A 13,814-nucleotide genomic window follows, 5' to 3' on the forward strand; every position below is an offset into this window, starting at 1 on the left:
GTTGATGGGAGTGATGAATGAGGGTTTCAAATCTGTGGGGCATTTACTCTGAGTGAGGGAGGCATTTATGATGGAGGCAAGTGGGGTAGCAAGTTCATAGGAAAACTCATGATAAAGTTTCCTGGGTAAATCCAGAGGTGTGGTAGACCTTTTGAGTTTGAGGGATCTGAGCTTTTCGGCAACTTGAAACTCTTCCACGGCGGGAGGATTTGATGGTGAAGGGAGTTAGGCGGGGAGGGAGGCAAGGTATAGGGGGTGGTGCTTTGACAGACGGATGAAAAGTGAGAGTTAATCAGTTCAGCCATTTCAAGAGGGGAGGAGGAGGGGAGAAAAAGGAAAGCCGACGATGGGTTGCCCAGGCCACACAAATGACGTATCTTGGAAAACAACTTGCTGTGTGTGTGTGTGTGTGTGTGTGTGTGTGTGTGTGTGTGTGTGTGTGTGTGTGTTTATTTTTACCTAGTTGTATTTACCTAGTTGTGATATACAGGAAGTGAGCTACGCTCGTGTGGTCCCGTCTCTGAGTCTCAATTGGTCAAACTTTGCTTTAAACTCGTTTATGTTTCTGGATTGAACAACATCTTTGTCTAGGTTGTTCCACTGGTCGATGCATCTATTGGGGAAGCTGTATTTCTTTACATCTTTCAAGGATCTTGTCTTTCTCAGCTTCCTTTCGTGTCCTCTAGTTGCTCTCCTATCCGATACAAACAGATCCTCTCTTTCGATTTTATCTATTCCTTTCATCACCCTGAAAACTGCGATCATATCACCTCTCTCTCTCTCTCTCTTCTATTAGAAATGGTAGCCCCAACTTTTCCAGTCTTTCTTGATTCATTAAGTCCGCCAGGCTAGGGACTGGCTTGGTGGCTGCTCTCTGGATTCCTTTGATCTTGTGTATGTACTTCTTTTTGTGTGGGGACCATATTACTGCTGCATACTCTGATCTTGGACGAATCATGGCTACTATCAGTTTCTTCATCATTTCTTCATCCATGTAGTGAAACGCTATTCTTATATTCGTCAACAGCTTTTAAGTTTCTCCAACAATCCTGTTAATGTGTTTTTCTGGTGACAGGTTGCCCTGGACCAACACTCCCAGGTCTTTTTCCCTTTCTGCCTTGTGAATATTTTCCCTTCCCATCGAATAGTCCCATGTCGGTCTTTTTCCACTGGTGCCCATTTCTAATACCTTGCATTTCTTTGCATTAAATTTCATTTCCCACTCCTGGCTCCATTCACAAATTCTGTCAAGATCTTCCTGCAGCCCTTTGCAATCCTCCTCTGTTTTTATTTCTTTCAGGATTTTAACATCATCGGCAAACAGGTTGGCATAACTGTTTGTTCCTTCCATCATGTCGTTGATGTAAATGAGTAACATTACTGGTGCCAGCACTGAGCCCTGTGGAACTCCACTTGTTACCCTCCACCCTGACATGCTGTCTTTTATTACTGTCCTCATGTGTCGATCTTTTAGAAAGTCTCTCGCCCACCCCAGGAGGCTCCCTTTTAGGCCTCCTATATGCTTTAACTTCCACAGTAGTCGCGCTTGTGAGGTACCTTGTCAAAAGCTTTTCTAGATCTAGGTATACACAGTCCGTCCAGCCTTTCTTGTGTCACATCAATCACCCTTGTGTAGAAGCTCAGCAAATTAGTGACACATGACTTTCCACTCCTAAATCCAAACTGGCTATCACTCAGAGTACCTACTGCTTCCAGATATTGTGTCCATCTGTCTGTCAATGTGTGTGTGTGTGTGTGTGTGTGTGTGTGTGTGTGTGTGTGTGTGTGTGTGTGTGTGTGTGTGTGTGTGTGTGTGTGTGTGTGTGTGTGTGTAATATACTTCTAAAACTGCCTCGAAAACTCAATTTCTCCACCAGCCAACTCGACACAATCTTCCAAATTCCTATCCCCTATTCTTCGATAACACTTATCTGTCACCTTATTCTACACTAAACATCCTCTGTCTCTCCTTTACTCAAAATATTAATTGGAAGCCTCACATCTCCTTTTCGCTACATCAGCTTCCTCGAGGTTGGGCGTTCAGTATAGTCTCCACCGGTTTTATCCCCTTCACAGATGCTGTCCATATACAAAGGCCTTGTCCGCCCCTGCACGGAGTTAGGTTCTCATGCTTAGAGGGCTTCACTCCCCACCGCATTTTGGTAGAGTCAAAGGCTCTTCATCTCATCAACTCCTCTCCTCTTACTGACAGTCTTCTGCCTCTGAAATTTCCCCGCAATGTTGCCTCGCTTTCTATCTTTTATCGATATTTTCATGCAGACGGCTCTTATGAAATTGCTAACTGCATGCATCTACCCCTCCCACGGCCCCGCTGCACACAACTTTATATTTTAGCCCCCCCCCCTTATACTGCCCTAATCCAAGAATTAACAAGTATCTTATTTTTTTCATCCCATTTATTGGTAAGCTCTGGAACAGCCTTCCTCCTGCCTACAACTTGAACTCTTTTAAGAGAGGGGTATCACGACTTCTATCCACCCGATATTGCCCTCTCTTTTGGCCAGTCTTCTGTAATTCTTTATTGGAGCAGTGCTTTGCGGGCTTTTTTGTTTAATATTTTTTTGCTCTTGAGTTGCTTCCTTCACTGTAAAAAAATAGCTGCCCGTAGCTGCGGTGTTCATCTCCGTCGCATTGACTCTTTGAGCTTGTGTTGGGCTGGGGCACGCGCACATGTGAAAGCCGGGATTGCCACAGTTTACCTTCCCCAGGTTTCCCCAGGTACCCATTTATCGACCAGCCCGAAAGGGAGGATGAACAGCTGGATGAGCTGCACGCCAATTGCCTAGGTGGGGGTTCGAACCTGGGCCTGCAGATTCATAGCTAAGCACACTAACAGCTGCTCCATGGGCATCCATTACTCTTTCAAATATATATTTTCTTTTATTGATTATCTCCTTGCCTCCCTTCCTTTTAGTCATCCCGTTTCTGATATATAACTTTTCTTTCCTCTCCCCATGACTTCCTCTGATCCATACTTCCTCCAATCCATCCTTCCTTCCTTCTGTCCCTCTCTCCATCTCTGTCATATCTCGCTTCGGAGCAATAATGCTTTTCAGGGTTCCTCTTCATTTGAATACTATCCATCATAAGGCCCGTTGAGGCGTGACAGGAGGAAGGGAAAAGTGGAAGAAATGAGAGAGGTGGGGAGGAAAGGAGTGAGGAGGAGGAAGGGGATGGAGGGGAAAGCATAGACAGGACACAGATATATGAGTCAGCCAAATTCTGAAGACATGGAGGTGAGACAAATGAAGAGAATAGGAGGTAGAACTCATAACATAAGGCTAATAGAAATAAAGAACCATATCATCCTCATCCTCATCTTCATCCTCATAATTTCTAGGGGTTAATAGTACCGTAAAAAACAGCCTTTTCCATCATTCTCCAGCTCTGCCTGATGTTAGTGTACACAGTCTTGGTCAGGCGTATATTTTAATTTGATCGCTACACCTGGCTCTCTTTTGACCGAAATTCAACAGTTTCTAGGTTATCAGTGTTACTTTGATTGCCATCTCTTCCCAGTTCCATGTATGATATAACTTGCCCAATCCCTTTCTCATCTTCGATCGTTGTTGATATATTATTTAACCTTTGTCTCTACCCTTATACACGATGCTTACTTCCATTCCACTTTGTGAGCTTGATTTTTTTTATCCTTTGTAGACACCATGTTTCTGAACTGCATGCTAGGACTGGCAGGATACAAGGATTGTAATTATTTTCCATTTCTCCTGCGGGCTCGCTGTATATGACTTTCTACTCAAGGTAAGTTGTTCATGTCCCATGTCACTTCGATGGCAAAATATGTAACAGTTTTTCGTATGTTTATATGTATGTATGTATGTATATATGTATGATTCTCTTTCTACGAACTGAAAGCTTTCTAGAGTAAAGTATCAAGGCACCTCTTTAACTTCATGTGGCCCTCTCTTTTGAATACGCCTACTATCCTCTAGTTTTCACGAGTATTCATGTGAGCAGTATGTTTACCAAACGATCTTCATCCCATTCTTTTCATCGTTCTTTTTTTATCGTGGGCTGCGTTTGTACTCTCCTGGAAATGTGCATTCTTCTACTCACTGAAGTGTTTTGTTTCCTATCATAATTCATTGTCTTGCCATCTGATTTCAACTAACTGAGAAAAATATGCCGCGGGGCACGTCGCTTCACTCACTTGCCATCTCCGCTCCCGACGGTCCCCCCGAGCAAGATCCCACGTCGCTACCATGTCCATTCTAAATCCCTCCTGGCAGGATCGATCGACTTGCCCCATCCATGAGTTACATGAGCGTCCCCTTGGTCTCCTCCACTCGGGGTTACTTCGAGAGAAACAACCTTAAGAACATGATCGACGTCAGGGAAGCGTGCCACATGCCCACATACCGGAGTTGGTGTTCAAGGACAAAGCTGTTAACAGACCTCCTTTTAGATTCATCACAAAGTCAATGGTTCGGCACGAAGCCATTCCGGCGATGACCCATGACCCTTTTTTTTTCTTTTTTTACAGCAGAGGAGTCAGTTCAAGGGCATAAAAAAAAAAGATAACAAATGTGAAAAAAAAGCCCGCTACTCACTGCTCCTATAAAGAGTAAAGGAGTGGCCTAAAGATAGGTCAATTTCGGGAGGAGAGGTCTCCTGATACCCTCCTCTTGAAAGAGTTCAAATCGTAGGCAGGAGGAAATACAGATGAAGGAAGATTGTTCCAGAGTTTACCAGCGTGAGGGATGAAAGAGTGAAGATGCTGGTTAACTCTTGCGTAAGGGATTTGGACAGCAAAGGGATGAGCTTGAGTAAAAAGTCGCGTGTTACGAAGCCGCGGGAGGGGGGGAGGCATGCAGTTAGCAAGTTCAGAAAAGCAGCCACCATGAAAATATCGATAGAAGATAGAAAGAGAGGCAACATGGCGGCGAAATTTAAGAGGTAGAAGACTATCAGTAAGAGGAGGAGAGCTGATGAGACGAAGAGCCTTAGACTCCACTCTGTCCAAGGGAGCTGTGTGAGTGGAGCCCCCCCCCACACGTGAGATGCATACTCCATACGAGGGCGGACAAGGCCCCTGTAAATGAATAGCAAAAGTGCGGGGGAGAAGAACTGGCGGAGACGGTACAGAACGCCCACCCTCGAGGAAGCTGATTTAGTAAGAGAAGAGATAGGAAGTTTCCATTTGAGATTTTGAGTTAAGGATAGACCGAGGATGTTTAGTGTTGAAGAAGGTGACAGCTGAGTGTTGTCAAAGAATAGGGGATAGTTATTTGGAAGATTGTGTCGAGTAGATAGGTGGCTAAACTGTTTTTTGAGGCGTTGAAGGACACCAAGTTCTTCTTGCCCCAGTCGGAAATAATAGTAAGGTCTGAGGCTAAGCGTTCTGCCGCCTCCATCCTGGAATCATTCAGTTCCTGTTGGGTGGGTCTTCTATTAAAATAAGTTGAGTAATGCAGAGTAGAGTCATCGGCGTAAGAATGGATAGAACAGTTTGTTTTGGAAAGAAGATCATCAATGAACAACAGAAAGAGAGTGGAAGATAGGACAGAACCCTGCGGAACACCACTATTAATACGTTTAGGGGAAGAGCAGTGACCGTCTACCACAACAGAAATAGAACGATCAGAGAGGAAGCTTGAGATAAAGGTACAGAGAGAAGGATAAAAACCGTAGGAGGGTAGTTTTGAAAGCAAAGATTTGTGCCAGATCCTATCAAAGGCTTTTGATATGTCCAGCGCAATAGCAAAGGTTTCACCGAAACGGCTAAGAGAGGATGACCAAGAGTCAGTTAGGAAGGCAAGGAGATCACCAGTAGAACGCCCCTTGCGGAACCCATACTGGCGATCAGATAGAAGGCACATGGTACCAATGGCATCGACACGCCTCTCCAAGTCACTATTCAGTGACTGTCTTACAGCATATATACAGTGGGACAGGAAGCACAAACGACTTAAAAGGTTCGAATCTTTGTTCACCTGCTTATATATCGACAACGCTATTTACCAGTGTTGTGCGAGTCCATAGCACCGTTAGAAAAGCCAATCTATCGAGTGACTTCCTGATAAGATCCACTATTGTTATACACTCCACTACCAAGGTACGTGAAACATTTTGTGACCTCGGCATCCTCACCACACTCATGAAGAGACTGAACTGTGTCATCCAGCAAGACGGAATTTTGGTTTTGGCCCAGTAGACCTTCAGTCCCAGAGGCTTCACCTCCTCATGCAACACTTCGATAGCCAACACCAGGACCTTCAGCGCTTTCGCGAAAAGTACAGAATCATCAGAAAAAAAAACTAGGTCAGTGACACTAATGGCGCAGTTGTTGTTGCAGTTCTGTCAATCTCCGGTTCCTTCCCTGATAGGAACAACCAATTCGCTTTTCTAGTCAAGGGGAATGAAACTGAACTGCCACACGGCAGACAGCACCGCATGCAACCCATGGATCATAGGTTCATCCCCGGCATTCAGCATCTCAACATAGATATTGCCTAAACTTTTTTTTTTCAGTATCTTCAGACAAACTTTTAAATAGCTCCTCGATCATTCTTTGTACGTTTTTTTCCGGTATCGCTTAATCTGGCTTAAGTTATTTGCAATGCTAAGGTTGTTAAGGTACTCATCACGTCTTGATTCCTTGGTTATACGCCTTTAATCTATCAATACTTTCTTATCATGCCGTGACTATTTTCGTCAGTTGTTGAGTGTCCATTATGTGGTCTAGCTTCGTCTTTTTCCTAGCTTGATTCTAGTGTGTCGCTTATAATGTTTAATATCGGCTTAGTGAAAAAAATGTAGTTACAAAGGATGAAAGTAATTGGTCATTATTTTATTTTGCCTTTTATGTTGCCTTTTTTGTCAATTTGTACACTGCTTTTTTCCCCCATTTTTTTTACAAGCTCTAGGGACTTCGTAATCCTGCAAGGATTTTGTTTACATGAGAAAATAAGGAGACTGCGAGAGGACGGCAGGCTTGTTCAAGGTAGCTCCTATAAATCTAACCCCATCTAACTTGACTATCCCTGAATATATCTATTTTAGTGTATGTTCCGTACTGACAATCACATCATGACTGCCATATGACTTCCACTCATTCACCACTCTGTTGGTAAACACTTTCTTGTATATGTCCTTGTTGAATCTCTATATGACCAACCTACGCCCATTGCTTCGTGTCCTATCCAACTCTCTTTGCCATCAAACCTTATTAATATCAGCCTATTTAAAGCCCTTTATACATTTAAAATCTTCCATTAAGTTTCGTATCCTTCACATTTCTTTAGAATGCAAATTTAAATGTTTAAATCTATCCTCATGTGGCAAATTTCTTAATCAGTGAATCATTTTTGTTATCAATCTCTGTACCAATTCTAACATTTTGATATCCATTATATATACAGGGTAACAACCAAAAAATCGTCAGGGGTTTCTCAGCTGATTCTGACTAATTTTGGTGTTCTGAGTCCGAATATCACACTGATTTTGCTCTATCAGGTCAACTTTTTGAGATACAGCCATAGGCCTACCTGACGAGCTATACATATGCTAATATCAGGGGTTTTGAGTTCAATCATATTTTTCTTGAAGAATATATCGAATTACAAAACTAACTTACTTCTCTAAATTAGCTGCATACGTGTCAGTCAGTCATCCTGCTGACAGTCAGCTGCATCCTGCTATTACATATTACATATATTTTTTTTAATATTTTTCAGGTCATTGATATGGCTTCGGCGCGACGGTCATGCAGGAATAATCCTGACGTTTTCTGCTACATCTGCGGAGAATACACGCTGTCAGTGGACAGGAAGAACATCACAGGATTTGTGAAGCGCGCCTACCAGGCTTACTTTGAAGTCAAGCTGGGTGACCAAGATAAGTCCTGGGCACCGCACACGGTGTGCAAGACGTGCGTGGAATACCTCCGGCGGTGGACGAAGGGCGCGAAAACTTCACTGAAGTTTGGGATTCCGATGGTTTGGAGGGAGCCGTTTGACCATGCATCGGATTGTTACTTCTGCGCCATCAATACTACTGGCATCAACCGGAAGAATCGGCACAGCCTCCAGTACCCCGACCTTCCATCTGCCCGCCGTCCAGTTGCTCACTGCGAAGAAATTCCTGTACCAGCGTTCAGAGAGCTTCCTGACAGCGACGACGAGGCCACCACTACAGACGAGGGAGGAGATACAGAAGAGGAGTATGGTCCGCAGCCCTTTTCACAAGGTGAGCTTAATGATCTGGTTCGGGATCTCAGCTTGTCGAAGACTTCCTCCGAGCTGTTGGCCTCTAGACTCAAAGAGAAAAATCTACTTGGCGAGGACGCGCGTATCACTTTCTTTCGTAGAAGGCATGAGGACTACATGGGCTACTTCTGCCAGGAGGAAGACCTCGTGTACTGCCGAGATGTCGCCGGTCTTTTTGTTAAACTCGGCGCTTCTCAATACGATCCGAGAGATTGGCGACTCTTCATTGACAGCTGCAAGCGCTCTTTGAAGTGTGTGCTCCTCCACAACGGGAACCAGTTCGCCTCAATCCCTCTTGCGCACTCCACAACTCTCGAAGAGAACTATGAAGCAGTGAAGTACGTGCTCGACAAAATCCAATATGAGCAGCACCAATGGATCATCTGCGTCGACCTCAAGATGGTGAACTTTCTACTTGGTCAGCAGTCCGGGTTCACAAAGTACCCATGCTTTATATGTATGTGGGACAGTCGAGACAGAGCCCAGCACTATGTAAAGAAAGAGTGGCCGGCGCGAGAGCAGTTAGTACCTGGGGCGAGAAACATCATAAACGAACCTCTTGTTGACCGGGAGAAGATATTGATCCCACCGCTGCACATGAAGCTTGGGTTAATGAAACCGTTCACGCGCGCTTTGGACAAGGATGGGAGGTGCTTCAACTACCTGTGCCGAGCCTTTCCTCGACTGACCATTGAGAAGCTGAAGGCCGGCATTTTCGATGGCCCACAGATACGGCAGCTCATCAACGACACAGAGTTCCAAAACTCCATGAACACGCTAGAGTGCGCCGCCTGGAAATCGTTTGTGGAGGTGGTGAACAACTTCCTGGGGAACACGAAGGCAGCAAACCACGCCAGACTCATCAGCAGCATGATAGAGGCTTTTCAAAAACTCGGGTGTTTGATGAGTATAAAGATGCACTTCCTATTCTCACACATGGAGAAGTTTCCTGAAAACCTTGGGGCGATGAGCGACGAGCAGGGAGAAAGGTTCCATCAGGACATGAGCCAAATGGAGGAGAGGTACCAGGGGAGGTGGGATGCAGTCATGCTGGCGGACTACTGCTGGTCGCTGAAGAGAGACAACCCAGCAGCTGCTCACGCACGGGAATCGAAGAAACGCCGATTTATGCCGTGAACTCTGAAATTTTGTGTCACGAAACGTTTATTTAGAAGTATTATATGCTTATCAAATTTGATGGAGTAAATAAAAACTGAATGAATTTGGATACGTTGACTTTTATTTCTTGAGGAAAACGGAAAAAATCGTCAGGGTTTCTCAGCTGATGATCCGCAGAAATTTGTTTTTTTACGAAAAATCGATTATAAAAAAAATTCTGTAGCAAAAAATCTTGACCTGATTGAGCAAAACCAAGGTCATTTTCGGACTCAGAGCATAATTAGTCTAATTCAGCTGGAAAACCCTGGACGATTTTCAAAAAATATTTTTTTGTTACCCAGTGAATTATATATGGGGGTGACCAGAAATCCACCGCATAATCGAGATGAGGTATAACTAATGATATATATAGCATGAGAACGACTTCAACGCTTCTATTGCTTACGCTCCTTGAATTAAAAACCCGTACACTATTTGCGCGATTCACTAACACCCCTAAATCCCTCTCATACTTAGACCTGCTTAGGGAAGTGTTATTTAAGCAATTGTTATGTGAAGAGTAATGTTTTCCCTACATTCAGATCACTGCTCTTCCCGACAGTTAACTCCATTTGCCACTCCCCCGCCCAGTTATACCATCTGTCTAGTATACCCTGGAAAACATCAGTGTCCTGATCTGACTCAGTTACTCTGCCTATCTTTATAAACCGCAAACTTACTGACATCACTACTAAGTCCTGTAACTATTAAGTCATTGGTATAAATGATAAACAGCTGTGGACCCAATACCGACCCCTATGAGACCTCAAAAGAAGCTCCAGTCAATTTTTTTTCACGATTGATCTGCAGTCCTTGTTTAATACTGCTAAGACACGATCTGATTAGTTCAAGACTTTCTAGTCTACAACGTGAGCCCGTAATTTTAGCAACAGACAGTGGTGATAAACTTTGTCGAACGCTTTACCAAATTCTAGATTTAATATGTCATAGTCTCTCTCTCTCTCTCTCTCTCTCTCTCTCTCTCTCTCTCTCTCTCTCTCTCTCTCTCTCTCTATCTATCTATATCTATATATCTATCTATCTATCTATCTATATCTATATCTATCTATCTATCTATCTATCTATCTATCTATCTATATATATATATATATATATATATATATATATATATATATATATATATATATATATATATATATATATATACATTTTTTTTACATCAAAGAATGCGGCTCAGGGGCAACAAAAAGAGTGCAGAGAAAAAAATAGCCCGGTTCTCGCCGCTCCCACAAAAGTAAAAAGTAAAGAGTAGCCAAAAGAGAAGTCAATTTCAGGTGGAGAGGTGTCTTGATACAACCTTCTTGAAAGAGGTCAAGTCATAGGCAGGAGGAAATACAGACGAAGGAAGGCTGTTTCAGAGTTTACCAGTGAAGGGGATGAATAAATGGAGATGCTGGTTAACTCTTGCATAAGGGGTTTGGACAGTATAGGGATGAGCATGAGTAGAAAGTCGTGTGCAGCGGGGCAGCGGGAGGGGGGAGGCATGTAGTTAGCCAGTTCAGAAGAGCAGTCAACATGAAGATATCGATAGAAGATAGAAAGAGAAGCAACATGGCGGCGCAATTTAAGAGGTAGAAGGCTGTCAGTAAGGGGAGGAGAGCTGATGAGACGAAGAGCCTTATGCTGGGATCACATATCTGCGATTTTGCTCTGCGACGGTTCGCGATTTTGAAAATGCGCGAAATCGTGGGAGCATCGGCATTGTCTCTGCGCGCTTGCCTCTGTTTCAACTCACAGCAACATGGCGAGGGAGGGTCGCTCGCCTATACGCACACGAGGGCGACAGGCGAGGGGACGTCGAGGTGAATCGTGCGTGAATGCGCGCGACTGTACCCAGAGGAGCCCAATTTTGAAAATAAAACCCGTAGCGACGGTTCGCGAAGGACGCAGGGCCTGGCGACTATGCGCGACCGCCCCTCGTCTAGCCGCTCGACGACGCTCGACGTCTCACGCATGGTCGAGAAAACGTCGAGGGCGCGTCGCTGTACGACCCATATAGGCGGAGAACACTATTCGCGCTCTCTCTTCCATCCAACCCCCACACACCACACATTATATATATATATGTATATATATATATCTATATCTATATATATATATCTATATATATATAGATATATATATATAGATATAGATATATATTAGTAGGCATCCGTCGGTCTCGGGAGGCCATGGAGTTGCGCTCCAGTTGAAGACTCAGGTACAGCGTCGGGTGTGGCTGGACAGGCCAATACGAGAGTGGCAATCCCTCCCACACTGATCACAGGTGAAGATAGAGGCTGGTTGGTCTGCCGGGTTTTGGGCCTTTCTTCTTTGTCTCTTTGCCTCAGACTGCTGGGCGAGTGTCTCCTCAAACACATGGAGGCCTTGTTGAATTGCTTGCCGCCAGGCGGATCGCTCTGAGGCTGTTGCTTCCCATGAGTCGGTGTTGATGTGTAGGGCTTTCAGGTCCCTCTTGCATACGTCCTTGTATCGCAGTTTTGGCCTGCCAGTTGGGCGTGTCCCCTCCGTCAGCTCTCCATAAAAGAGGTCTTTGGGGATCCGACCATCGTCCATGCGGACAACATGGCCAAGCCAGCGCATGCGTCTCTGCTTGAGCAAAGTGAACATGCTGGTCATCCCAGCTCTCTCCAGGACAGTGTTGTTTGTGATTTTATCCTGCCAGGTAATGTTCAGGATGCGTCGCAGGCAGCGCATGTGGAGCGAGTTGAGTTTTCGTTCTTGGCGAGCTCGAAGGGTCCACGACTCGCTGCCGTACAGGAGTGTGCTTACGACGCAGGCTCTGTAGACCTGGATCTTTGTGTGTTCGGACAACTTGTTGTTTGACCACACTCTCTTGGTAAGTCGGGACATGGTGGTAGCTGCCTTACCGATCCGTCTGTTCAGCTCCGCATCGAGAGAGAGAGAGTCTGAGATGGTGGAACCCAGGTACACAAAATCATGGACAACATCAAGACATCAGCGATTCTGATGTCGAGTGGCTGATCCACGTCTTGACCCATGACCTGTGTCTTCTTCAGACTGATGGTGAGTCCGAAATCATCGCAAGCTTCATTGAAACGAATCATGAGTTGCTGGAGGCCTTCAGCTGAGTGGGCTGTAACTGCTGCATCATCTGCGAAGAGGAAGTCGCGCACACATTTTCGCTGAACCTTGGATTTTGCTCTGAGTCTGGAGAGGTTGAAGAGCTTTCCATCCGATCTGGTCCGGAGGTAAATGCCTTCCGTTGTGGGTCCAAAGGCGTGTTTTAACATGACTGCAAAGAAGATCCCGAACAGGGTTGGAGCAAGTACACAGCCCTGTTTCACTCCGCTTCTGATGATGAAAGCGTCCGATGTTGAGCCGTCGAAGACCACTGTCCCCTTCATGTCATCATGGAATGATCTGATGATGCTGAGGAGCCTTGGTGGGCAACCGATCTTTGGCAGGATCTTGAACAGGCCATCTCTGCTGACCAAGTCAAAGGCCTTCGTGAGATCTATGAAGGCAATAAAGAGTGGTTGCCGCTGCTCCCTGCATTTTTCCTGAAGTTGCCTGAGGGAGAACACCATGTCAATGGTGGATCTGTTGGCTCGGAATCCGCACTGCGATTCTGGGTAGACTCCCTCTGCAAGTACTTGGAGCCTCCTCAGTGCAACTCGAGCAAATAGCTTCCCGACGATGCTAAGGAGAGAAATGCCTCGATAGTTATTGCAGTCACTCCTGTCGCCCTTGTTTTTGTACAGGGTAACGATGTTGGCGTCACGCATGTCCTGAGGCACTTCACCTTCTTTCCAGCAGAGACAGAGGATTTCATGCAGCTCGGTGATGATGGTCCCCTTGCAGCATTTCAGGACTTCAGCGCTGATGCCGTCTTTTCCTGGAGCCTTGCCATGGGCAAGGGAGTCTAGAGCCTCGTTGAGTTCTGCAAGGGTTGGTTCTCTGTCTAGCTCCTCCAACACTGGTAGGCATTCGATGGCGTTCAGGGCATCTTCCGTAACGGTGTTCTCTCTGCTATACAGTTCGGAGTAGTGTTCTACCCATCTGTCCATCTGTTTTGATCTGTCCTGAATTACCTCTCCTGTGGTGGATTTCAAGGGTGCAGTTTTCTTTTTTGTTGGGCCCAGGGCCTGTTTTATGCCATCATACATCTCCTTCATGTTGCCTGTGTCAGCCGCGGTCTGTATCTGCGAACTGAGCTGGAGCCAGTAGTCATTGGCACATCGCCTAGCACACTGCTGAACTTTGCTGCGGGCTGACCGAAGGACTTGCAGGTTTCGTTCACTGGGGTTGGCCTTGTATGCTGCAAGGGCGTTTCTCTTCTCTTCAATGACTGGCATTATTTCCTCGGAGTGAACCTCGAACCAGTCTGCAGACTATCTCGTTTTCTTGCCAAAGGTGGAAATG

The 13,814-nt window shown here is 45.3% G+C and overlaps 1 protein-coding gene across 1 annotated transcript; it reads right to left on the reverse strand.

Moving 5' to 3' along the window:
• Positions 1–11,624: 11,624 nt before the first annotated feature.
• LOC126995301 (uncharacterized) lies at positions 11,625–12,281 on the reverse strand. Its single transcript, XM_050854790.1, has one exon. The coding sequence runs from the start codon at positions 12,279–12,281 to the stop codon at positions 11,625–11,627; it is 657 nt and encodes a 218-aa protein (XP_050710747.1).
• Positions 12,282–13,814: the final 1,533 nt, after the last annotated feature.

Source organism: Eriocheir sinensis, chromosome 7 (assembly GCF_024679095.1).
Source record: "Eriocheir sinensis breed Jianghai 21 chromosome 7, ASM2467909v1, whole genome shotgun sequence".
In the NCBI taxonomy this organism is placed as follows: domain Eukaryota; kingdom Metazoa; phylum Arthropoda; class Malacostraca; order Decapoda; family Varunidae; genus Eriocheir; species Eriocheir sinensis.

Coding starts and splice junctions, on each gene's coding strand:
- LOC126995301 (XM_050854790.1), bottom strand. CDS start 12,281: ATGTCCCGACTTACCAAGAGAGTGTGGTCAAACAACAAGTTGTCCGAA.